We start from the raw sequence: 22,865 nt of genomic DNA on the forward strand, positions 1-22,865 counted from the left end.
ACTTTTTACATTTTGTTCTCACTAATTTACATAATTTTCTTTAAATTTCTCTTGTTAATTCTTGTTAATTTCAATTAAACCAGTTGAGAGGAAGTGTCGGTTCAGTTATTTTTTGAATTAACTGAACTTTTGGAAACGTCACTGGTCGTCTGAACTTTGGCTGCACATTAATTTTACCCAGATTTAATTTTGTCAGTTGTTTTTTCACTATATTCAATCAAAAAGGTCAACGTCATCCCTAATAACCACAGAATGCTACGATAACTACCTTTTCATGTCACATCTTTTCCACTAATGACCCATGAGTTTGAAACTATCACTTTTCTGACCTACTGTAACAATTAGCTTCACTGCAGTGCCGGCACCAGTTTGTTCATAAACGGCATCAGAACATTTGGTTTTAACTTTCAACTTCTATTTCTATCCTCTTCTCCATAGGCAGACTATGATTATTTTACTAATTTCTTTGATACCTAACACTGCACAACACAAATTACATGTTCAAAAAGTCTTTTTTTTTTTTAGTTTTATTTTGTTTACATCCATTGATATAATTGCATCCTTAGTGGTGATCCAGATTGGCCTTATCAAAACTCACTGTTCCTGCTGGTTTCTCACATCTTTTGACCAAACATTTTTATTTTTTCCAACTTTTGGTTTATGTGCTTGAACTCAGCATCCTGTGGAAAGACAGCTTCTTTAAAAATGACCATTTGTGGCTAAACACCGCCCCTAGCGGAGAGTATCGGTGCCAGTCAGTTGGGCAACTGTTCCCCATTATCGTGAAAATCATAAAAAAAAGGACCTAAAAGTCCCTTTTTATTGCCCCCAATATAGTTTGTGTTCTTCTTTTTTTAGTTTTGGAAGAATATATTTAATCTGTAAGATGCAATCCTCACAGTCACGCTATAACGCTCTAAGCAGCTAAAAACGATAGGAACATACCACTTTTGTAAGGAATTTAAATACGTGAATTTTACATCTTAACTTGAATTGCTAAAATGAATTAACTCTTTTTGGGCGTCGTGCCTGTAAATCATTTTTGAATCCGTGCAGCTATTCCCCCGCAGATCAGCAGAGGGAAACATTTCTCTTTCTGCTGCCACCTCAGACAATAAAAACAAGGCGAAGCCCACACAGGCAGCGGCAGCATCTCAAGAACCGAGTCAAAGACAGGCATCCGGGAATCCACTGAAGAGGGGGAGAAATATGGAAGCACGGCCGCCGATCTGGGAAAGAGAGATGTAGCTGCAAAGATGCCGTCCCACCGCATCTCCTGTTTGCTCCTGTTCTTGTCGGTTTGGGAGGCGCTGGCCAAATCTCTGCCGGATCAGGGAGCATTTGGTAAGCTCGGCGGCGGACAGGGGGGGGATGCAGCACAATGAGATGGGAGTGGTTGCTTGTTTTATTGCTTTTGTCGACAAAAAAAAAAAAAAAAAACTCGTCGTTGTCTTCTGCAGCGCTTGCGTGCCCCTGACTTCACGGTGTCTAAATCGGAATTAGATGATCAGAGATTGCAAACATTGTTGTGTTGCGGCCTGAAATGCTCTTTAATGAACGTGGAGTGGAATGACAGCGAGGCCGTGCTGGAGTTGGCTGCAATGATTGGACTAAAACAGTGTGGAAATGTGAGGGTTTTTTTTCTTCCTCCTGAGAGCACAGGCCTGGGAGTGCTGCTCCTTCTCAGGCAGGCCTTCATGCTGCTCATTGTTGCTGTGCACACTGATGACAAGGAGATCAGGAGGGGCTGAGAAGCTGGAAATGTTTAGGTCATCCACGCAAACGTCTTTTTGTTTCAGAAAAGAATCAAATCTGCTTCACTGCAGGAGGACAAAAAAACAAACATAAAAAACAGCCTGTCCTTCTCTGTAAATAAAACAAAGCATAGTTAAAGAGAATCTTCTCTACTATTATTCTGATGTACATTTTGAAGGACATTATGTAATCGCTGTGTATTATGCATGCCTGGAACTGTTTTGAGATGCATGGATGGTCACAGACTCTGTCTGGAGGAATGCAGCTACCCACACATAGGCTCTTTTATATTTAGCCACAGTGTTGTTTACATTTACTTCAGTTTTGTAAATTAAAGCATAGTTCTTTACAACCTCCTTAGTTTATTGAGTGGAGACTTTATCACTATCCAGTCTTACAGTTATAGAACATACTGTTTAATTGTAGATCAAATGATGAGTAGCATAACAATATTTCTTAGAAGGCTGAAACTATTTTCTGAAGGCGCATTTAGCTGATAATAATTTCATCTGAGTGTTTTGCTGAAGTAAATCTCAAACTGAAAGTCTAAATTTCTGGTTACTATAAAGCTGTACAATAAGAAAATATGTCACTGCAATATTACAACCACAGTATTGCTGATGATCAGCCTGACTTTTTTTTTTTAATTCACCATTACACAATGTCATTACTTCTCTCAGAGTTTTAGCACATCAGACACTTAGAATTTGCATGAGATGTCGCCATTAGAATCCATCCAACTGCCCAAATAGATTATTGTTCTGAAAGAATGACAAATAAATCCTCTCAAATATTGCATCCAATAAAAAGTGTGCTGTTTTTCTTGCTTCCTGTTGCAGGCTGCAGTTCTGATCTCATGCACAACAAGAAACTGGACATTTATTTTTGGTGGCGTCATCTTCACTTTGTTCTTCTCTGTGTCAGTACCTAATATCTAAAAAAGTGAAAGTCAGAGCATAGCCTTCATGTGGAATAGTTTGTCATTTAATTTAAATGTGTATGACTGTATCTGTTTAATGTTCAAATTAAAACATTTCTCTTTTAATAGTTTGATGCTGCAATGTCTTCTAAAGTGAATGTAATTTCTTCAGTTGTTTTGGGAGCACGAGTTGAATCCAGATCTTGTCTTCATTTAAGTTTGTTCGTACAATGACGCATATTATATTTGGGCCAAGCAGGTGATGGTAACATGAGTGAAACACAATCCCAGTATAGAAAAGAGCTCAAATAGAATATGAAATGTTTGAGCAGGTGAACGTGCAGGGGTGGAGTTGTTCATTCACTCCCAATTGTCCAGGTGGATTTACTTTTCCTTGACTCATATAGGTTGTTTACTTTGTCTTCTAAAGTATTGTAAGGGCAAAATTAAAAGTTGAATTTAAGGTAATTACAAATAATAAAAAAAGGTTAAATTCACAATTTGTCTTACCATGTTTAGATTTAAAGCAATATTAATGTTAACTGCAGTGCTAACTTTGTACTACGAGGGCATTTCTTATCCCATTTCAGTGTCTGCAGTGCTTTATGTGGCTCTGCTCTGAATAACAGCTGAAGGGCTTTTGAGATCGAAAACCTCCACTGTGTGACACTGTGACTCAGTGTTTATATGAATGGAGCTGCTTCAAGCCAGTTTTTCAAGTGTAGAGCCCAGACTGAGGAAATCCTCTCCAAACACATACACAAGGGGGCCTTTATAGGTCCAATTATGCTAATGAGTGACAGAATTTAGCCATGTTCAATGAACATAGACACACAGTGACCAACACACACATATACATGCTGCTTATGATCTGACTCACCGTCAGTGGGAATGATAGCGTCACATTTTTTTTTCTTGCACTGAAGGGTTTTTGATGACCACAGCTTGTAGCAACACAGAAACTTATTCGAGTGAGGAAGCACAACAGGGCATCTTTGGGAGAGTCGGAGTGTAACCATAGAAACAGTGTGACCCATATTCACGATATCCAAGAGGCAGGATGAGAAAGTAAATGTTTCAGGGTTGAAAACATGATGAGGAGATTTGTAGAGGGTGTGTCTCTGATGACATTCCCTTTGGGAAAGTAATCCATCTGAAGGCAGCTGGATTTGCTCTTCTAAAATCTGATCAAGAAAACATGAATTTATATATCCATGTGTTTGCTTATCTTGGCCGCTATGATGCCTGACATGAGCTTCCAGGTTGTGGAGAGGCAGGTTGGTAGTTGGGTGGGACTGGAAACTTTGATGGGTTGTTCTGGAGCTGTTTTTGAAGTTGGCTAAATTAGCCTTTAGCTAAACTCAATCATTTTATCGAAAAGTCTTCTTAAACATACAGATAGTATACTTTTAAAGGTTTAGTTCTCAGCTGATTTTTATTGTGTTAATCTCCACAAATGTCATCTCTTCTTCAGTTCGTGGGGCCGGCTGTTGTCTTGTGATCGGAAGGTTATAGGTTTTATTATGCCAGCGGCATATGTTGATGTGCCTCTGGGCAAGGCACTGAACCCCAAATTGTGTATTGGTGTACAAATTTGTGAGTGCAAATGGGTGAATGTGAGTAGGTAAAGTGCTTTCTGTGGTCAAAACGATTGTAAAATGCTACAAAAGTTCCGTCTGTTTGGACTTCCCGATTTGTAGGTGCAGTTTTATAGTTATATATCAGCAAATGATATGTGGTCTCTGAATTCAGAACATAATAAGGACATTACACTTCATAATCCTTGTACAACTTTAGCACCTCATTAAGTGGAGTCAGGCAGATTAATGAGACTACAGGAAAGTAATTAAAGCTTATGCCCTCCAGTGGATTTGGTTTATTTATTTCATGTACTACTGTCAAGACATTTAGTCAAAAAAAAAAAAAAATACAAAAAATAATGTTATCTTTTTCTCTTCTTGCAGAGGTGCAAGTAAAAGTCCAGGTTTTTGACAACAGTGACCTCTCACCGTTAGCAGACGCTCAGGTAGAAGTCCATGGGAATCAGACTCTTTTGGCGTCCAGCCATGCCGGCAGCGATGGTGTGGTGAAACTCAGCTTCCTGTACAGAGCAGGCACCTGGGTCATCATCACAGCCTCCAAACGGGATTACATCACCAACTCTGTGCCCTGGCACTCCAGTCGGATCCCATGTAGGTTCACAACTTCATCACCATGCCTCAGCTTTGGCTTAAAACATTTAAGCCTTTAATATTGGTAGAAAATATTGCATTTTTCTTAGTGTAAAATGTGCTTTTACACAAATGCAGCTGGATGAAAAAAACAACAACTAATAATCAGAGACTAATTCCAGGATGGCAGGAAATGTGCAATCCAGGCTTATAAATAGTTCCTCCCAGTCGCAGCTGCTGTGTATAAATTAGTCAGATAATGTATTTCACACTATGTGCATAATACCCAGAAAACACATCAGTTTGTTTGTGACAATGTTGTCATTCCCAGAGCTATTCATGTGTTTCTAAAGAGTGTTGAATTAATTTTACTAAATCAGTCAGCATCACTGTCCAACATCACCTTGCAGTAACAACTATCGCGCTTTAATTTCCATGATATATTTTAAAATGTATAATATGTAGTTTCATATAATCGCCTCTTAAAATAACGAGTAAGAAAACAGCAAATGCTCACTGCTTTAATGCAGGACTCAAACACTCAGAATTTCAAGTTTGATGTTCTTGCTTCACCTTGTTAGTTCATAAAGAAGGAGTTTTTTAAAGTTAAAACCTAATTATTGTTTGTGGTTTTGTCTTCTGTGTATGAATGTGTTAATTTCCCTTTTGACTGTCTATCTGTTTCAGTGTACGCCTCAGTCAGCCTGTACCTCCTCGTTGAGAGGCCAGGAACTCTCATTCTGTACGATGACATCCTGCAGGTTTTGTCTGGATCACCAGGTGAGGAATGATTAAACATGTCTTTATATGAATCCTAGATTTCAATGCTTTTTGTGAAAAATAAAAAACATATTTAAAAACACTATTTTTATGCTTATTAATTGGTCTGATTCATAAAATACATTGAAGTTTGAGTTTGTGACATAAAAACACAAACCATTCTACTGTATGGATTGTGTCTGATATTGTTCAGTATTTACCTCACTGGTGTCCTTCTTAGATTTAACTGCAGTGCCCTCAAAGATGAAAATCCTTTCATTATTTTGAAGCTTTTAAACTTTCTCCAGGAGCTCGAAACCAACCGCTGGTTCAGCTACAGAGGAAATCCATTCAGCTGCCTTCCAGCTCCAACTACACTGCATTGTCTGCGACTCTGACCACTGCCAGAAGTCAGTATGAGATTGGTGGGTTCCCATTTCTTTTGGGCCAGGAGACCAACAGCTCAGGTCAGTACCTGCATATTTTGTGTTTAAGGGTGTTCATCGTGTCTTTAAACCAGACGAGCAGGTAGTTTTAGGTTTATTGTTAAATTAGGTTTCACAAGCTGAGGAACCCATATATTTTATATTATTGACATATTGACATTATTTAGTTGGCACAGCCTTTAAATTTTGAGAAAACTTCTCAAAATTTGAGAAAAGTAACTGCCGTTTGAAAGCTTGTTTCATTGCCTTTCAAACTGCATCTAATGTGAATGTCATAGAGTTTGAAGGAGATGTCCATTATGGTAGGTTTTCTTCCATAAACTCATCCAACGTAGAGTCAGTTCTGATGTTAGCGATATTTTCTCTTCAGGTGCAGAAACGGGATGGGCAGACCTGACAGCACTGGCAGTGGTCAGCATCCAGCTGTTTGATCAGGATGGCAGTATGATCGAGGTCTCCAATCCCATCCACATCTCTGTACCGCTGCCGTCTGACACTCGTAACAGGATGGCAACAAGTGTCCCTACTTGGCTTTATCAGCCAAAGACGGGTAAGAAATACACATAAATCATCGAAGAATAAAGATGACAGGAAGTTACGTAACTCTCCTGAAAGTTTTATTTAGACTGGTCAAACTACATAGTCCAAATATTTGCTAAGGTTTGGATGAAACATTTGATTTTGACAAAATTTGAAGTAAGGATGGTAATATTGTATTAATTTTTTTCTTCTTTTTTTCAGGATTGTGGGTTCGGAATGGGACTGGCTATGTTAAAAAGGAGGGGACACAGTTTGTTTGGAACGCTGTGGTTCCTCAGATGGGATACTGGTTGGCTGCCTTTCCTTCATCTTCAGGTACACACATCAACAGAAAGTTACATATCTTGAATCTGTCTTTTGGAAGCTGTTAGTGCTTTGTTGCACTGTCAGTGTTTCCAAGATAGATTTAGGCTTTATCTTTAATTGATTTTGCAGCATTTTCCTCAGTTTAGAGAGTCTGTGTTTATATATTACTGATTTCAGTCTTAGTTTTTCTTCTGAGAAAGTTTTTCAGACTGACACCAACATTACCCTTTCACTTTCATTTTAGTGCTGTAGATGCCATACACAATTTAGATTATTTGACCACTCAGAGGCATTGAAATTTAACTCCTAGATGGTCAGATGGGGAAAAAAATAATTAAAAAAAAGACAAAGATGTCACAGAAAAAAAACAACAACTTTGATTCTCCTGAAGCAACAGAACATTATGAATTTTATGACAAGGATCCTAATATATATGGACTTTTCAAAAGAACAAAGCATCAAGCACACTTACCTCAAAGATTTGAAAGGATTACATTTTCCACAATGTATATTAGGTTTCTCACAAGTAGACACGTGTGATTTTCAGTACATCAACCGTCATGGTAATACGAGAAATTACTGGACAGCAACAGAATATATCCTCTGTTATAATATTAAATGTTAATAAAATCTTTTGCAGGTTTTGGTTTTTCTCATCCAGGTTTGAGGGACATCACTACCTACCACACCCTCTTCCTATTGTCCATTCTGGGTTCACTGGCTCTGCTGGTGCTCATCCTGCTCTGTGTGCTGCTCTACTACTGCAGGTGTGGCGAGCGTAGGCACAGGTCTTACCTTTAGGTTCATATTTGCAGGAAAATTTACAAATGCAAAATAGATAGTTTAACATGCATATATTGCTATACATAAGAAGTTTTCTGAGTTCTGATTTCTAACATTTAATTTCCAGACGAAAATGTCTAAAACCTCGCCGACATCAAGGCAAACCCCACTCATCCAATCTAAATGGAGCTAAGAGAGACCAGGGAACATCAACTTCACGTCTGAATCTTATCTGTGGAGGCCATGTGGAATCAGGCCCCTCCAATGACAAATCTGAAATGTCTCCATCTCGAGACTACAAGAGTTCAAGAGAAGACCTGACTAAGCATGTTCCAGCTCATATGCTTCGACATGCCAAAGGGAAAAGCACCTCAGGTTCCCAGCGGGGAGAGAGCTTCCCCATGAAGGTCACACGTGCCACTGAGACCAACAACCTGGACAACCCTTTACTGCATGAAGACTACAATCGAAGCTACAGCCCCAAGGAGAGCAAGGAGTCTGAATACCACAGACATCACAATGCCAATGACAATCGAGGATACTCGTCTGATCCCCCGTCTCCACCTCGCTTCCAGGGATATGTACCAAGTCAGTCTGACAAACCTCCAGAATATTCAGCAGCAGCAGCAGATAGCCTTGCCAGACCAACTTCCCTTAACACCCAGCCAGGTCAGATAATCTTCTGCAGCTCCATTGACCAGATGAAGGAGAACATGTACAGGAGCATGGTGCCAACCCTGGTTATCCCAGCACACTACATGCGCCTACCTTCTGAGTTCTCTGGTAAGGATGGGAAGGATCAAAAGGACCAGGACAAAGATGGAACCCAGATGGGAGGAGGCCAGCAGCATCATCACCACCACCACTCCCAGAAACAAGGCCAGCAGCAACAAAGTGGATCTCAGGGTGATGACTCTGAGGAGCCAAGCTGGGCCTCTGACTCCTCCGGTGGAGCTGTGACCATTCCTGTGCTCTTCAACGACTCCACGATGGCTCAGATGAATGGGGAACTGCAGGCTCTGACAGAGAAGAAGCTCCTGGAGTTGGGTGTCAAACAGCACCCACGAGCATGGTTCATCTCCCTGGATGGACGCGCTAATGCTCACGTCCGTCACTCCTACATCGACGTCAGCAATGACCTCAGCGGTGGCGGTTTTGGAGGTGGCTCCAGTAGCGCTCAGCGAGATGTGAACCTTGAGCCGCCTCTTGAATCTCAAGAGAGAAAATCATCGGGTAATCGTAAGGGAAAGGATGAGCGCTGGGGGACAGGAGGACGGAAGGGCCACGGCATCAGCAGTGGCAGTGGAGGTGGGAAGAATTACTCCAAACTTGCCTACCCTGACCACAGCGAGCCCAGCAGCACCGAGGGACGCCCGGTGTCACCAGAAGAGAATTCCCTCACTCCTCTTCTTGATGAAGGGTCGTCCTCACGTGGATCCACCATCCCCAGAAGAGGTCGCAGCCGAGGGAACAGCAGTCGCAGCAGCAACAGTGAGAATCGCCGCGACTCTATGACAAGCCCTGAGGATGATCCCGACGACAAAGATGAGAACAAGAAGAGCCCCTGGCAGAAGATTGAAGACAGACCTCTCATGGTGTTCCACCCTAGGAAGTGAGATTTTCAAACTTAGTGAACACTGGATCTTTGATGAACTTTGAGGTGGACCGAATTTTCCCTTCAGGAAGATCCCAATAAGCACAACCACTGCTTCACTGGTCCACTTTCTGGTTGTTGTTTGACCTTTCTGATGATTGTTTCAGTTGACCCCTCTGATTTCTGCTGATTCTGTCCAGTTGATTGTGTATCCTTTGACTTCACTGAACCATCATCTGAGCCATCCCTATTGCCGACTGTGGATATAGCCATTTTGTAGAGTGAAATACAAAAATAGAGCACTTAAAATTTGATGACTGATTGATACTTACCAAATATAACTACACAGATTACTTGTTTTATGGGATTTATTTATATGTAGCCAAATTAAATCCCTTACATTGATGCTAAATTCACTCAAAATCTCACTCTTTATTTCTAAATAGTGATTAGAAAGGGATTGTATGAAGGAAAGAACATCTCAAAGACTGGAGAAGTCTAAAATGTGTCACATTTTTCTGAAGCACTTGTGAACAAATGTTTTATTTACATAAGAAGAAATAATTTCTTCTTCCTCCTTTACTGTGTTAATGTATTGTGATCTCTTGTTTAAATCGTACTGGTTTGAAATTTTAAGCATAATCTTAAAGTCAACCTTTGTGTCACTGACTTATCACAGTGATGTACTGTACAATTTGCCAAAATGTCTGCCTTTTTCCTGTTGAGATTTTTTTGGCCAGAAGAACCTTTCTGTGTAAATATACCCTCAAATATTTGAGTGACAATTTGTTATAGAAAGATTGCATGCATATGAATGTATGAAGTCAAGAGAAGGCACCAAAAGACCCAGCTCTACTGTTCTTTAGGCTCCTGTGCAGCCAGTCCGTAATCGCCACAATATGTCTGCAACTCAGCATAATTACTAATTTACTTGAAAATTCACTACTGAGATACACACAGTGGATTGCATACAAGGCCTGTACCACTTCTCTCCTGTAAGTGCCTTCTTTCACATAGAATCGAGTGATAGGCATGGTTTATAAAATGCAGTTAGTTGTCACCTAAACCACTCCGTCGAAATCGACAGGCACTAATAAGCACACTGCATTGAGGTAACAACATGTGACATTGAGGAGCATGCCTGCCAAATCTGACAGCTTTTCTTGTGGCTATTCTATCCTTGGATATCTGACATCTTGTAATTATCCTGTTTTTCACCAAACTTGTAAATGTTCTGATGAATTCTATGAGATTTTATGTGTATAAAACGTGCATGTAACATGTAGTATAGGGTGTTTTTATTGAAACCTTTTCAAAGATGTTAATGAGGATATTTGGCACAAAACATCACAGTTCCAGTGAATTCTGTTGCCAAATAAATTAAGATACACTGACTTTTCTCCCTAAAGAGTTAATTATTTGCTTTTTTGGTGGGATTGTGTGGGAAAACTTTCAAGCTGGTGTGGACAGCAGTCAGAGCAAATTTGGCTTAAAAAAATCAGAAATACAATCAGATAGATACAATCAGAGTAGAGCTAGTAAATTATCACAATTGAGCCAACAGCTAATTAGAGCCAAGTCAATGATATTAAGAGATCAGTGTGAAGTTAATCATAATCAATTCATCTATTTGAGATTAAGCAAATAACTACCCAGGGTTAAGAAAAAATAAAATTTTAGCCAAAGAAATAGCTATTGGGTCAATTTTACATCCAATTCAAGGGAATGGTTACCAAGTCAAGCTACAATAAATGCAGCTAACACTTGCTCAAAATAAAAATAGCAGCTATCCAAAATCAAGCTAACAGGTACTCAAAGGCCATGGCTTCCTTATCAAGTGGTACAGGGTAACTGTTGACTATTTTTTCAATTTGTAATTAATTTTTTTCCCCTGATTTTCCCAACTAAGACCAATTTGAGTGCTTTCTACTACTGATAAGCTACTGACTGCATGCGCTTTCTCCACACAACTCCGCTTTAAAAGCACTTAATCTCTTTAATCTTGCTGTTAACAAAATTTACTTCCGGTCATAAATGTTTACAAGAACAACATACTGACCAACATGCTCCCGCTGTTACTAGCATCACTGCCTGATTCATCAGCAACTGTGAACTGAAAGAAGTTTTTTGTTGTGTGTTGCAGAGTTATCAACTGAATGCATAAATATTGTTGGAAAAGTCATGCTGGAGGGTTTTCACCATCCGCCTGCTGTTCGTATGCTTGTGTCACACGCCTACAGTACAAACTGAAAATGCGATGTAATTCTAGGGAATAACCACAAAATCAATCTAGCTGACTTGTGTTGTTCACTTGGTAAATGTAAAGATTTTTTAGTAGTTGGACAAATTATGAATTTTTTTATAAAGTGTGAAGTTGTCGCTTTCTTTGCCTAAGTTTCTTTTACACACAAGTTGGGTTTTTTAAGTTAGCGTAGATAACTTGCATCCCACAAACATTGCAAATGATTCACACAACTGAATCCCCTGTGCAGTTCACTTTGTTGGATTTTGTGCATATGAAGGTCAGGAGGTCAGAACTGTAAGCCATCATCCTGTTCACTAAATCATATGCATCATGCACCTGGTCAGTTGTTTGTAAACTGTAAAATTGATTCTTTCTGTAAATTAGACAAGATACAAATAAATTTCATCCCACATTACTTGTCTTTGGAATGTTACTTTCAAAAACTTGTGACGACAGCGTTATGGGTTAGTTTTCAGATTATGTCTAAAAATTGGAGTAGAAACACACACAAAATCAGCACAGATGTCAGGAAGAGTATTATTAACCTCCACAAATCTTGACTTATTATTTGATAGAGTTCCAGAAATGTCAATGTGGCATGTGCATCTGTTGAGACAATGACATGTCTCAACAGACGTGTACCATTAAATAAGGGTACAAGATTTATGTCTCAGCAATGTACATATTTGGGTCCAAATGTGAATTTGAAACCTAAAATAAAAAAACAATAGATCTTGTGGAGTTGTTGGTTGAAACAGGTAAATCAGATGCTGTACCAACAAGTTTGCTATGAAGAACTCACTACTCCAAAACAACAAAAACGCAGGTTGCAATGTGTTCTACAATTTACTTTGTGTGTAAAATACATAAACTTTTGAGACATCCTGTGTTTTCATGGAGCAAAAATATGTAAGTGTTTTAACCTTTAGCTCTAAAACTTTACAATTAAAACATGTCGCTATCCCTACTAAAAAGAGCTTAATGAAATGCCATCGTCGGAGGGACTGTTCCTTTAAAACTGAGCAACATGGAAGGTCACGTGTGAGCCTATCATGTGACAAATGCCTTCAAAATTTGCAGCAAGTTGTTTTTGTCTTCTTAGAACACTTCTCATTCCACCTATTACATCTGCCTTCATAAAACTGCGAGGTAAAGTTGCCATGTTTGTTTGTTTTGTATCGTGAATAAACGAGGAAAGTAGTTCATGGCAGCTGGCGTTGATGCTAGCCACTTAGCCCGTTAAGCTAAATAGATTAATTTGTATTACAGTAGCTAAGTCACTCTTTACAGGCTCAGTATTACGAGAGAGTATTTGCACAGCTTTCTTAAAAAACAGGTCTAGCTCATCTATCCGTCAGTTAATTGTTTTTGTTTATTTTGCTGAATTTGTTTCTCAGGTTTTGAGAGGAGTATGCAGCAGTACCCAGAGCTCTAATAACAGCTGAACTGTTTTTGCCTCCCTAAAGCCATCTATTCACAATGGTAAAGTATTAACAGAACCTGCAGCATGTCCTTATTTCCAAGTTCACTGTAAATTGTGGTATCACAATTAAAACACGTTCCTATGTCTACTGAAAAGTAGTTTTGTTTGAAGCCATCTTTTTAAGCAGCTACCAGCAAATGTGGATAGATCTGGAAAGCCGCATATTTGTCTCTCAATGGGGGACATCCCCGTAGCTGCAAAGTGAAAACTTACAACAAAAAATAACTACCAGTTTCCACAAAAAATAGGAACAAAAATCAAAAAGCATGTAGTGAATATAAAGTGTTCATACTTTTTAGATTTTGCAATAAGTTATACAGATGCATACAGAATTACGTCTCTGCAATAAAAATGTAAAACCTTTTACACCTGGAGTAAACAATACAGATGGATATTTGTTCTAAGACAAGTCTGTTAATTCACTAAACAATTACCATTTTCACTTGGAAATGTATGAGAAACAAAACTCATTGTTTCTCATCTTATAGTCTTTCATAGAGTTTTAACAGCTGCATCCCTTTTGCGGAGAGCAGCAAAAGATTCACTTTACCGGTTAACTTAAATAAAAACAAAAAACAAAATACTTTGATGTGATCTCTTAACATCTTATAAAACTCTACATATTTTTGTGCATAAAAGGGGCATAGCTTTCCGGAAAGTCTGAATTACTTCAGTGTTGCAATCCATGTTATCAAGTGGAATGTTTGCAAAGCTGCTGCACATAGTTTGTTCTTTACACTGAAACTGAGACAATGAGGGTGCTGGTCTTGTATAAGAGCACGCTTTATCACACTGTATTGCTGAGCGCATGTTTTCTTCTCATTTTGTTCAGACTCTTCAAATGGGGGTCTTGTTTCTAGCATTGCTGGGCCTGAGCGCAGCATTGATCTGCCCTGATGGAGGCATGTGTGAAGATAAAAACACCTGCTGCAAGAACACTCAGGGAGGTTATGGCTGTTGTCCGCTACCACATGTGAGCTACTCATTTGTCAGTTTCTTCAAGCCAAAGCATAAAGCTACATCTTTTGTCTATATCAAGAAAGTTTTGCTTGCCTTTTGTGGTTTTGTTTCCGTAACAAACTCTTTCTTTTGATGCACAAAGTATGTCCGCTGCTGTAATGTCAACCTTTCTCTTCTGTCTTGAATCCACACACAGGCAGAGTGTTGTTCAGACCACCTTCACTGCTGCTACCAGGGGACCGTGTGTGATCTGGTCCATCAAAAATGTATTAATAAAACCGTTTCACTTCCATTGATAAAGCGACTTCCGAGTAAGCAGATATCATCTCCCTCTCAGGTAACAGAAAGTTGTAATTCTCACACTCTGTTTCCTATCTGACCTTCTGTATTTTATTTCTTATTTTTTTTTAGAATTGTTAAAAGATGTCACTGGAAGGCACCAGTTGTTTTATTTTTATTGGCCCAATATTAGTGTTTAGGCAACAGAACACTGAGTTTCATTATTCTGCTCAATGTTGCTCTACTGTGTGAAAAGTGGTTGGTTATTATGGTTCTGAAGTTTATGGGATATTGATGGTTCCAGCTCATCAGCGGAATAAAGGCGGTCATGTGTCCGGACCATGAGTCGGAGTGTCCTAATGACACCACCTGCTGCCAGCTTTATGATTCTTCTTGGGGTTGCTGTCCGTTACCCAAGGTAGAGACTGTATATCTGCATGTTTCTATTTCATTCCACTCTTAACCCTGAAATATTACAAGGAAGCTGATTTGATTTTGATGCTTGAATGTTCCACTAGGATCAGTAATGTATTGCAAACACAGTGTAACGTACTTATTTTAGGGCATTAATCTACAAAGTGTTGAAGCAGAAATATATATGCAAATATATATATTTTTTGTATGTTTGTATTTTTTTGGTGATTCAGGACTAGAGGACAATGTCCTCACTGACTCAGTCTTCATCATAATCAGGACGCATTTTCTTATCTTTGCAGGCAGTTTGCTGTGAGGATAAACGCCACTGTTGCCCTGGAGGATCAAAATGCGATCTCGTCCATTTAAAGTGTGTTTCTTCGTCACTTGGGTCATTCCCGATGCTGGAAAAACTACCAGCAAAAAGATCAAAGGATAGGCCAGGTTAGAAATTTCTCTTGTAACAGTTTAAACCAGAGCAGCAAATTCATATTAGTAATAATATCCAGGTAGTTTTAATTGGGGATGAGGGAATAAAACATATTTGATTCTCTGATCTTTATCCATTTGTAGTTTCTGTGGCTGGTTCAATAATTTGTCCTGATGGGAAAAGCAGCTGCCCAGATGGTTATACATGCTGCGTCCAGGCCAGCGGACAATACGGCTGCTGCCCTTACCAAGAGGTACGCTTTAAAACTACTTGTCAGTCATGAAATTCATTATTTAAATCATGGTGTCAGAAACTTCTATTTATTAATCATCGGCAAAAATTAAAATTTTGGGCTTTAACCCTTTTTTCCAGTCCACCCAGAGTAAGAAATATACAGGTTCAAATATACATTAATTGGAACCTGCTGAAGTTTTTCAAAAGGCTTCTTATTATTACTTAGACAATCTAACAAAGACAGCCATCAGAATGTGGACATGTAAAAGAGTGCGGTTTATTACTGTTATTGCAAGTAAATCTAGTATAGCCGCATGCAGGCTAGTTAATAAACGCACATAGCTCGCCTTTTGATGATTTCAAACAGCTTCTCCTCCCAACTCTTTGGTACCTTGCGCTCTATACAGCACTATATGCTGGCACCAAAATGACCAGAAGCAACAATATTCTGCAAATTAAGTAGAAGTTCTGCTTTCAGCAGGTGCTCATTTTGTATTGCACTCTCTCAACTCCCGGTGTGTTTGTTTTAACATTTAAAAAATCTCAAAAACAAGGTTTGCTACTCATTGTGGAATTTTTTTTTTCCTTCTTTCTTTCATTTTTTTAATTGTATTTTTATTTATTTGCTTAAAAGGAACATTGTGCATTAATAAACACTGCAGTAAATGTGAATTTACACAATTAGATCTCCAGTGTTTGTCCCCATGACAGACTGAATTAGTTATTAAAGTGAAAAACAAACAAGACAGAAAAATGGGGGAGGAAACCATTTTGAACAATTGTATAATTTTTAAAAAAAAATCACAATTTTATGTTGTGACCCAGCCTTCCATAAAAACATATATGCGCACATGCACATCATATACATGACACTACTCTGAGTCAGTTTCACTGACTATTTACACATTTGAGTGAATACAACCAATCCCTCTGCGACAGACTGGCGACCTGTCCAGGTTGACCCCGCCTCTCGCCCGGAATGTAGCTGGAGATAGGCAACAGCACCTCCCAACCCCGTTAGGGAGAAGGGTGCTCGGAAAATGGATGGATGAATGGACAACCAATCCTTTTGACTGCTTTAAAAACTATTAAAAGTTGGACATTTTCTGATATTAACTAGAAGGTCGTTGCAGAACTTAACACAATAACAGGCAACAGTCTGACCTTGGTTCGTCTAAGTGGAAACCACGAAACGCACATAGCTCGCCTTTTGATGTTTTCAAACAGCAGCTCCTCCAAACTTTTCGGTATCTTGTCCACTATGCAGTGTTAAAACAAAATGTATATTTTGTTGAACAAGTGCAAGTTGTTGTGCAATTGTGTGTAAATGATTAGAAACTTTCTGAACAATTCCCCGCTGCAGGCTGAGTCATTTGATCTCTGCACACTGTGTTCTTTTGTTGTAATTCAGTCTTGTTTTTAACTCTTTATTTATGTTTTCATCATATGAAGGCCACATGTTGCAATGATCATCTCCATTGTTGTCCAAGCAACACAACATGTGACCTAAAGCATGGAGTCTGTAAGTCTGGAGGGAACGAAGTGCCACTGACAAAGAGGATTCCTGCTGTGTCCCGTGATGGTAAGCTGCCTTCACTGTAAAAACCACTGATTCAGATTTACTTTTGCTGTGCCAATAAACTTAGAGCTTTAAAAGGGAGGGAAGAAAGTTCTTAAAGTGAAGATTTTGATCTGTGACCTTTTCTAAGTGGAGTGTCCAGATAAGAAAACGGTCTGTCCTGATCAGACAACCTGTTGCCAGTTGACCAACGGATCGTTCGGCTGCTGTCCAATGCCTGACGTAAGCATCACACTCTAACATGAAGGAACCTGATTTTGTTTTATGTTTCAGTAAAACACCATTAAATAGATGGTACCAAGAAAACAAGAAATGACAATAACAACACTGAACACAGTTTACTACTCGCAAATGGGGTTTATATTATGTAAAATTTATTTATACATAAAATTTTAAAATAGAAAAAGTGCTTCATCATTACACCAATGGTGAAGCAAAACTATAACAGAAAGTAGAATAAAACTAATTGCCAGGAAGTTTAAGATATTAAAGATTGGCATTGATGTTAAATATAGTTTGATATAATTTGTGTAATCCTGGGTAAAACTACCAGATTTCACACTTTTAAGTTATCTGTGCTATTACTCATTTAAAGATAAATGGCACAGCAGAGGGGTACCCCTGCTGCATGCATGATTTATTCATCTATCACAAGCATAGATGTTTTATCGAACCCTTATTAAACAGAAGAAATGCCAGAATCAAAGAACATTTTTTGTGTTCCTTTTTGTATTAAATTAAATTAATTTTGTAGTTGAATAGATGAGTATTAAGACTTCTTCCTGTTGTCTCGCAGGCTGTCTGTTGTTCAGACCACATTCACTGCTGCCCTTCAGGGACAAAATGTGACCTGACACACAGCACCTGTGTGTCCGTCCAGGAAAACCCTCCCTTGCCCATTAAGAAGCTCCCGCCCATGACGGACCAGAGGCCAGCGCAGAGCAAAGGTCAGTAAAGAGGTCAAAGTTACAGGAGACTGAAACTGAATGTCAGATTTGCTATATTAACACATATTAATCAATGGGCACATAAGCTCACAGGATGGCCAGCAAAGTAGATTTGTAGTGTTTCCAAACTTGGTTGTTTATTACAATAATATTTGTCGACTTAAATATGATTAATTTTCACTTAACTTCAATAGAAGCTGATTATCAGGCTTTAGTTGAATAGAAATCATTTGAATCAAGTGTGCTGAAGCAGCAAAACATAAAACATGCAGGACAATGTGTGAGGTGTGCACTCTGAATGAACACAACATAAAGGCAGGACTAATGATGCCCAAGATGCCTCTCTTTTCAGGGCTTTTGTGAAAAATTAGGTCTGCCATAGATGTCTAATTATTTAGCTATTTTGGCTCATTAGAGTCTCAAAGTCACCACCACAGTGTTGCCTGTTGGCATTTAATTAGAACCAACCTGGGATAAACATGGAAAAAAAAAAGCTGCCAAATCTCATGTTTTTCCAAAATAAAAACAAAATGTGTGGAGCTATAAAGCTGTAACTGCACTGAATCTAAGTGTTTGAGAAAAGGTGCAAAAGAAACCGACTAGTCTAAAACATTTTAAGTCCATCTGTGTTTTATGAGTTTAACAGCTGGAATAAAGTTTATGTACTTGCTTTAATGTAAAGTTTCTGTTTTGTCTTTCAGTCCATGCTGTTTCTTGTAATGCCTCTGTGGCCTGCGCTGACGGAAACACCTGCTGTAAATCCCCAACAGGAAAGTGGGCCTGTTGTCCTTTACCTCAGGTACGGTCAGGTTGACGGCTCATCAGGTGGTTTCGCTATTCCAGCTGCTCAGTTAAACTCCAAACCAGCTTTCTTGATGAAATTACCACACGCTTGACTCCCTTTTTCTTTTGTTATGGCCTCATTGTCTCTCCTCTTTGCAGGCTGTGTGTTGCGAGGACCACCTGCACTGCTGTCCCAGTGGCACTATCTGTAACCTGGCAACCTCCATGTGTGATCATCCCTCAGGTGTAGCGCTGATGCCGCTGCTCCCCAATACGCCCGTCTTTCCTCTGCTGACAGAAAACAGCAAGTGTGATAAATCCACGTCGTGTCCCGGTAAAGCTACCTGCTGCAAGACGGCGAGTGGGGGATGGGCCTGCTGTCCTCTACCCGAGGTAACCTGGACTTCAGACTGGTTGTCTATCCCTTGATTTACAGCACTGTTCAAATCCTTTACCACAAGCCAGGCTCCACAGGATTTCTCAAGTTCCTAGGAATTTCTCTGCTCGCTGTTTTGTCAATCAAGCTGTTTAACCTTTTGTAACTCTTAGATTCAGCTAAAGAATCCATTCATCCATCTGCAATCTAGGATTGTCAATATATTGATCAATCTATTTGCCTCCCTGTGCGTCCGTCTGGCAGATCATCTGTTTAGCTCTTTAGTTACATGATTTATTCAGCTATTTATCCATTCTTCTTCCATTTACATATCTGTTTAGTTTTTTTGCATTTGAAATGAGAAATGTGGAAAAGTAACAAATTAGATGTTTTTAACTTTTATCGTTACTCAGTTTTCAGGTCACTTGTTGCATTTTCAAACTTCGGGAAGGGAAATTAAAGTACCTTCAGAAAACTCAAAGTACTGTTTTAACATAAGGAGGTACCCCTTGCTGCTAGAAACTAAAATGTATAGAAATCAGGATTAGATTTCTCAATTATTCTTTAAACATCAGGATAATTGAGAAAGCCAAACTGAGGTCATGCTATTAATCAGCTCAGAGTTTAAGCAAAGTGATCAAAATGTAAAAACTGCAATTTATATATCCTTCAGGCTGTCTGTTGTGACGATCACATCCACTGCTGTCCTCACGGCTCTGTTTGCAACTTGGAGACTGAAACTTGTGACGACTCCTCTGGTGTCTTTCCGCCGCTTCCCCTGCTGACCAAAGTTCCCGCTTTGACCAGTCGAGTTCAACAGGAGAAACTCATGTGTGACGGTCAGACCAGCTGCCCAAAAGACACGACCTGCTGCTTCATGGAGAGAACCCACAAATGGGGCTGCTGCCCTCTGCCGGAGGTAGGAGTCTGCTTGTTTTATACGGAGCATGTCATCAGGATGCTGAGTAAAAGCTACTACTTTCCAGGCAGTGTGTTGTAAAGATGGAATCCACTGCTGCCCCAGTGGACACACTTGTGACCCCCACCGGTCCTTGTGCTCCAGCGGCCCTCATCGAATTCCCTGGTCCACCAAACTTGGCGCTCTGACCGAGCTGCGTGCGTCGTCCGACGTTAAATGCGACAACAGAAGCAGCTGTGCCACAGGAACGACCTGCTGCAAACTGCCTAGCGGCGAGTGGGGCTGTTGCCCGTTGCTGAAGGTTTGAGCAGCTGACTTTATGTCAACCCTGATAAAGATGAAAACCTGTTTAGCTGTGTTGAGGTCTAACCCGTGGCATATTCCTCCTCCTTTTCAGGCGGTTTGCTGCCCTGACCACGAGCACTGCTGTCCTCAGGGCTACACATGCAACATGGAGACTAAAACATGTGAGAAGAAAGGCTACAATTTGCAGCTCACTCCTGCTCTTCTGAGTAAAGTGGAAGAGTCTGCGTTGAAAGAGGCAGTGGAGGAAACAAACGTACAATGTGACGGCACCGGAGTGTTTCTCTGCCCCCCAAAATCCACCTGCTGTAAGATTTCCGCTACAGAGTGGAGCTGCTGTCCCTTTGTCAAGGTATGTCCACGGTGTCTCGGTGTCTTACCACAGTTTGTATGAAAAGTGAAAGATCCAGCCATTTGTCAGGCTGTTCATATGTCTGTAGGTTTGTCCACTTAATTGTGTTTTTAAGATTTCTGGGGTTTCCAGGTTTAGCCTTTGAAGCGTAAGATCACTAGAAATATCCCTAACAAAGTGCCTAATATTTATTAATAAATCCCAATCAATCCAGAATTTCATTTTATTTATCCTGTTCCAGTTGATGATTTTACTAAGTTTATGCACATACACGGTAAACTGAAGTGGACTGTGCACAAAGCCCTGTTGTACATTGTAACAAACTGTTGTAGATTTGTTGTTTAACAAAACTAATTGTTGGATATATTTTGAGCCTGGTTTAAAAAAATCTACATGTTTTGTCAAAACAAATATCAACTAACTCCACAAGCATCCTGGTAATTCCTAAGGATACTGGAAACGTCCTCTGAATGTCCTCACAATCTCTCCTTTGAGCGGTCAGCTGTGTATGTTCACTTCTAATGTTAGTCCTAGATCTTACTGGCATTTAAGACCACTATTGTTTTCTGCCACTCCACCATGAATGAAAAATCAGTCTTCTAATCTAGTTAACTGATAAATACAGCTTTTAATAAACTTTTTTTGTTTGTTTTCTAGGCTGAATGCTGTGCAGACATGAAGCACTGCTGTCCTGTTGGGTATTCATGTGACCTGAAGGCTGGAGGTTGCATTCCACAGACCCAGCTGACCTGGGATACTTTGCTGGGGGTCAGACATAAAGACTCGGTCCATAGTGGACTCTAATCTGGCAGATGACCTGCACCACGGAATCCTTTCCATCAATCCATTGCTTGTTACTGTGGACAAAGTGGTTACTTTTTGGTTACTCTTAATTGCGTTTTATTTTTTTTTTTTGAAGTGTAGTGATTGGGAAGAGGTTTTGCTTTTATGGGCATTCTGTTTATTGAGCAAGTCTCTCTCCATTTAAACTTATTTCAAGACTGAATGGGGAATTGAGTTCATCTTCTGCACCATGTTTGTAAATCAACCCAGATGTAGAGGAAGCTTTTATCTGCAACAGTAGGTGGGAATGCAGTAAATTCACATTCAATTAGTACGAAACGCAAATATTTAATACATTGCACAAAAGTGAAACAATAAAGCAAACATTTAAATTTATACATAAATTCAAGAGGCTAAAGTGAGAATATTATGTATATTCCAAATAAAGAGAGCCCAGAAACATCAGGTAAAATGTCAATAATTTTTCTGAAAATAAATTTCTGTTGTCTTTGGATCGGAGTTACAGAAAATCTAAAGCATCAGCTTAGTTTAAGAAAATGCATCTTGTGCATCTTGTCTGACAAGGGAGTTCTGTTTGTACACTAAGAGGAACAGATGTTCACAAAATCAAGCCTGGTTAGATCACCAACTGCAGGCCTGAAAGTTTCACTGTGCAGCTGCCATCAGCTCTGTCCATCCCGTTGGCTCTGCTGACTGTCTAGTTTCAACACTGTTATTAGTATTAGAGGTTTTTTTTTTTTTTTTTTTTGGTAATTTTAAAAGTTTGACAACATACATTGGATTGGTTAATAGCTCCAAAAGGTTGTTTTAAAGAGTTGAACACTGGCAAATATATCATGGTTCAATAGATGGTTCAATTTACAATTTTTGATTTTGCATGAATGAATGAATAAGCACAGATGTGAATAAATTTCCTTTAAATTTCTAATAGTTCAACTTTGAAGAAATTTTTGGGTGATATGAGAAATTTAAATAGTTAGTTCTGTGTTTTAAAATTTGTGTTTCAGGCACCCTGTAGATGTTTGAATTTTTCAGTTTTGTTTTTTTAAAACTTGGAAAAAAGGAAAGTAAAACAATAAGGTGTGCCTTATTTAATATTGACTGGGTTTTTGTATGTTATGGAATCTGTTAATAAAAATTTCTCCTCTCTGGTTTTAAATGCAATCAGTAATTAAAAACTTTTTTTAAATTTTTTTTAAAATATTTAAAAAAATGAGACAAAAATAGCGTTGAATGAAAGAAGCAAACATGGTGTTAAAAATCTCGCTTTTGTTTTGGATTTCATGAAAAAAAAAATTTTTTTAATGAATTTTACCTTTCATTTGAAGTTCATGATTTAATCCTTTCGGGAATATTCTGAAGCAAAAAGCCCCTTTATCTAATTCTGGTGGACGTGATAATTCAATTCCGTGACGTGATCCTGCAGGTCGTCACAGCACAGCCAGCCCACTCTTCCGCTGTCCTCCCTTCCGCTGGATACTCAG

The 22,865-nt window shown here is 39.2% G+C and overlaps 2 protein-coding genes across 2 annotated transcripts; both read left to right on the plus strand.

Annotated features, from left to right (window-relative positions):
* The first annotated feature begins 1,097 nt into the window (after positions 1-1,097).
* Positions 1,098-11,933, plus strand: LOC129368149 (protein FAM171A2). Its single transcript, XM_055043008.1, has 8 exons — positions 1,098-1,344; positions 4,639-4,866; positions 5,533-5,625; positions 5,913-6,071; positions 6,421-6,600; positions 6,792-6,905; positions 7,537-7,663; positions 7,807-11,933. The coding sequence occupies exons 1-8, from the start codon at positions 1,257-1,259 to the stop codon at positions 9,293-9,295; spliced, it is 2,478 nt and encodes an 825-aa protein (XP_054898983.1). The 5' UTR covers positions 1,098-1,256; the 3' UTR covers positions 9,296-11,933.
* A 619-nt stretch (positions 11,934-12,552) lies between these two features.
* Positions 12,553-22,545, plus strand: grnb (granulin b). The gene is made up of 16 exons (XM_055043208.1): positions 12,553-12,667; positions 12,916-13,000; positions 13,834-13,974; positions 14,158-14,298; positions 14,545-14,658; positions 14,957-15,098; positions 15,228-15,337; positions 16,771-16,900; positions 17,028-17,119; positions 17,694-17,844; positions 18,546-18,643; positions 18,787-19,020; positions 19,677-19,922; positions 19,990-20,223; positions 20,320-20,577; positions 21,235-22,545. The coding sequence occupies exons 2-16, from the start codon at positions 12,998-13,000 to the stop codon at positions 21,379-21,381; spliced, it is 2,241 nt and encodes a 746-aa protein (XP_054899183.1). The 5' UTR covers positions 12,553-12,667; positions 12,916-12,997; the 3' UTR covers positions 21,382-22,545.
* The last annotated feature ends 320 nt before the right edge of the window (positions 22,546-22,865 follow it).

The sequence above is a fragment of the Poeciliopsis prolifica genome, unplaced genomic scaffold (assembly GCF_027474105.1).
Source record: "Poeciliopsis prolifica strain line A6 unplaced genomic scaffold, Auburn_PproV2 SCAFFOLD018, whole genome shotgun sequence".
NCBI classification, from domain to species: domain Eukaryota; kingdom Metazoa; phylum Chordata; class Actinopteri; order Cyprinodontiformes; family Poeciliidae; genus Poeciliopsis; species Poeciliopsis prolifica.

Excerpts from the sequence above, each read along its gene's own strand:
- LOC129368149 (XM_055043008.1), top strand. The coding sequence starts at position 1,257 with ATGCCGTCCCACCGCATCTCCTGTTTGCTCCTGTTCTTGTCGGTTTGG. Across the intron at positions 6,072-6,420 it reads CCAGGAGACCAACAGCTCAG|GTGCAGAAACGGGATGGGCA; the intron begins GTCAGTACCTGC and ends TTTTCTCTTCAG. Across the intron at positions 6,601-6,791 it reads GCTTTATCAGCCAAAGACGG|GATTGTGGGTTCGGAATGGG; the intron begins GTAAGAAATACA and ends TCTTTTTTTCAG.
- grnb (XM_055043208.1), top strand. Across the intron at positions 14,299-14,544 it reads AGATATCATCTCCCTCTCAG|CTCATCAGCGGAATAAAGGC; the intron begins GTAACAGAAAGT and ends TGATGGTTCCAG. Across the intron at positions 15,338-16,770 it reads GCTGCTGCCCTTACCAAGAG|GCCACATGTTGCAATGATCA; the intron begins GTACGCTTTAAA and ends CATCATATGAAG.